This window comes from Colius striatus, chromosome W (assembly GCF_028858725.1).
Source record: "Colius striatus isolate bColStr4 chromosome W, bColStr4.1.hap1, whole genome shotgun sequence".
NCBI lineage: Eukaryota > Metazoa > Chordata > Aves > Coliiformes > Coliidae > Colius > Colius striatus.
Genome location: NC_084789.1, coordinates 35055405 through 35058197, shown reverse-complemented (window position 1 = coordinate 35058197; position 2793 = coordinate 35055405). Strand labels below are relative to the sequence as shown.

The 2793-nt window shown below is 58.7% G+C and overlaps 1 protein-coding gene across 1 annotated transcript; it reads right to left on the bottom strand.

The window, feature by feature from the left end:
- Positions 1 to 651: 651 nt before the first annotated feature.
- LOC133628423 (tektin-3-like) lies at positions 652 to 2344 on the bottom strand. Its single transcript, XM_062016574.1, has 5 exons — positions 1850 to 2344; positions 1442 to 1579; positions 1335 to 1388; positions 1003 to 1116; positions 652 to 870 (listed from the first exon to the last, which is right to left on the bottom strand). Exons 1-5 carry the CDS (start codon positions 2342 to 2344, stop codon positions 652 to 654), a joined length of 1020 nt encoding a protein of 339 aa, XP_061872558.1.
- Positions 2345 to 2793: the final 449 nt, after the last annotated feature.

Here is a 2793-nt window from a genome sequence, read left to right as displayed (position 1 = left end):
TGATAGACTACATGAGGACCTACTTACTACTGTAGTTGGGGTCTGCCTTCCTGCTTTCTTGTAGCTCCCATACGGAGTGCTATATGTTAACGGAAAGCATGTATTTTTTCAATGGGAGCTGAGCAGTCCAAGTGAGTGGGATTGGAGACAGCTCCCAAAAGAAGGCAGGTACAAATGTGAAACAGCGCATACTGATAGACTACATGGGGACCTGCTTACTACTGTAGGTGGGGTCTGCCTTCCTGCTTTCTTGGAGCTCCCATACGCACTGTTATAACTTCTACTGACAGTCTGTATTTTTTCAATGGTCGTTGAGAAGTTCAAGTGACTGGAATTGCAGATAGGTCCCACATGAAAGCAGCTGCAAATGTAACACAGTGCTGGCTGATAGACTACATTGGACCTACTTACTACTTTTGGATGGGGTCTGCCTTCCTGATTTTTTGTTGCTCCCATACGCAGTGGTATAACTTAAGCGACAACATATATATTTTCAATGGGACATGAGCAGTCCAAGTGAGTGGGATTTGCCTCTTCCCGGGCCAGGTCTGCGTGGAGGGTGGTCGGTGTCCCAGGGAGGTGAGGGCGTCACACACACAGGGAGGGGTTGGACTACCTTGGCCAGGTGGGCCCGAAGCTTATTCTTGGCATCTAGGCGATGCGGTTGGTGAGGGCCACGTTCACCCTGTTGAACTGGCACCGCATCTCGGTGGCTGTCACCTCCATCAGGTTCTCAATGGAGTCCCGCAGCTGGGTGGAGGCCACCCGCTCTCTCTGCGACTGGAGGATGTTGTCGTCGCTGAACTTGGCCCACGACTTGGGCACGGAGATGCTGGTGGGGGGAAAGGAGAGGCCCGCGGTCAGCCCGTGCTGGGAGGGCCAGGTCCTGCACAGACACAGCCTTCCCTGGTGGCCTTTCCTTTCGGGGAAAGGGAGCGGCACCAAGCATCCCGGGACGGCCGGGTGCCAGCGCTGCGAGGCGCGCACTCAAGTGGCATCCACCCGCTGCACCCCGTGGTAGTAGCTGATGCCGTCGGAGCAGTTCCTCAGCTGGTGGCACTTGTCGTTGATGCGGCGGGCTGCCTGCTTGTTGGCCAGGTCCTTCTCCAGCTCGTGCTGGGCCGCCCAGTTGGTCGTGTTGGGCCGCCCACAGCCGTGGTGGCCACGTGTGGGTGGGACGGTCTCCTCCCCTTCCCATGGCCGTGCAGCTCCCTTTCTCCCTTCCTCCCACCCCCCCCCTCCATCCCTCCCGGGCAGCTCTGTGCTCCCACCAACATCACTGCCCGCTCCCCAGGGAGATACGGGGCTCCTCCTTACATGAGCTGGGCTTTTGCCTTCTCCAGGAATAGCCGTATCCTCTCCTGGCAGACCCTGATGCCATCCACTTCCTGGGCAGAGAGAGGCAAAGCACAAGCCATCAGAGGCCATGCTCCAGCGTCACGGCTGACAGCTCTGCTGACCTCAACTGGAAGGTGGGATCTGCGTCCAGACTTATTGTTAAAAGCTCTTTCTCCACTTCGTCATGGACAAGGTCGATGCCCATCCTCTTCTCCCGCTGCAGGAGGCACTCCCGAGCAACCTGTTGGGGAGAGGCCGTTGGTGCCGGCTGCAGGGCTTCCCGCAGGGATGCTGCCCGGCTCAGGACAGGACAGACAAGAAAGGGGAGGTGGACACAGAGACGAGGACAAGGGCAAGCAGCGCCTTGGGCAGCCGGTTTAGGCCACGACTAATGGACGGCAGAGCTCGTTTCATGCAGCGGCAGCATGAAAGCCCCAGGAGAGAGCACACGTGTCCCTGGTGCAGCGGCAGCAGTGGACTACAGCTTGCGCCCCACGCACAGGGTGCTCACCTGGAGAGGGGCCTCTGTCTCGGCCAGAGCTCTCTCCAGCCGTGCCTTCATCTCTCTCAGGGCATCGCTCTCCTTGATGATCTCTGCCAGCTCATGGCAGAGCTCCGCCTTCCAAAACTCAATGTCGTTGACTTGCTGCCCCAGCTTCTTTGTGTTGTCTGCCTGGCTCTTGCTGGTCTGTTGGTATTTGTCCTGCACCAGGCGGGAGGTATCAGCCGTCAGCAGCTCCGCCTTGCTCCGGGACGTCTCCGCCTCGTGGTAGTTGCTCTGGTTGGAGTGGTACCAGTCGCCGGGGCTGTAGCGGGTGAAAAGCGCCGTTCTGTTTGACACAGAAGGCAGCATCTCGCTGGGGCTCAAGCCCTGGCAGGTGCCAGACAAGGGAGCCAGAGTGGGGTGGGTGGCAGCGGCCTTATAGTAGGCTCTGGGCATCCAGGGGAGGCCGTAGCTCTGCAGCACGGCGTAGCGAGGAGCACGGTTCTTGTAGCTCGAAGCCATGGGGCTGATGGCAGGCAGAAAGCGGGCAGGAGTTGACTTGGGATGAGCAGATGTGGCGGTTAAGGGAGAGCCAAGCAGGTCCATTCTCTTCCGGGACGTGTCCTGCACAGAGGAGACGGGAGAAGACAACTTCCCTCAGTCAGCTCCTGCACTTGCCTGACAGCAACAGCTGAGAGCACAAACGGCGACGCACACGGCACCCACACGTGGCCTGTGCTAAAGCCCTTGAAAACAAATCCCTCCCCAAGCGTTTGCCTAAGTCAGGGTTGGACTGTGGGGCTGGGATCCAGCACCAGGTCAGAGGAGCAAACCACGGCTGCTGAGGAGAAGGACTGACACCGGGCCTTCATCTTCCTTCAATCTGTCAGTCCAGGGCAAGTGCACTTGCCCTTCCTCCACTGCCCATCTCTTTCTTTTGGCTGGCGTATCTGCTGACCTCAGAGGCCTCC

What these genes read in the sequence shown, in the direction of transcription:
- LOC133628423 (XM_062016574.1), bottom strand. Translation starts at nt 2,344, where the DNA reads ATGGCTTCGAGCTACAAGAACCGTGCTCCTCGCTACGCCGTGCTGCAG. An exon ending in GGTCAGCAGAGCTGTCAGCC is followed by an intron (nt 1,389 to 1,441) that starts GTGACGCTGGAG and finishes CTCTCTGCCCAG; the next exon opens with GAAGTGGATGGCATCAGGGT. An exon ending in TACGGCTATTCCTGGAGAAG is followed by an intron (nt 1,117 to 1,334) that starts GCAAAAGCCCAG and finishes TGGGCGGCCCAG; the next exon opens with CACGAGCTGGAGAAGGACCT.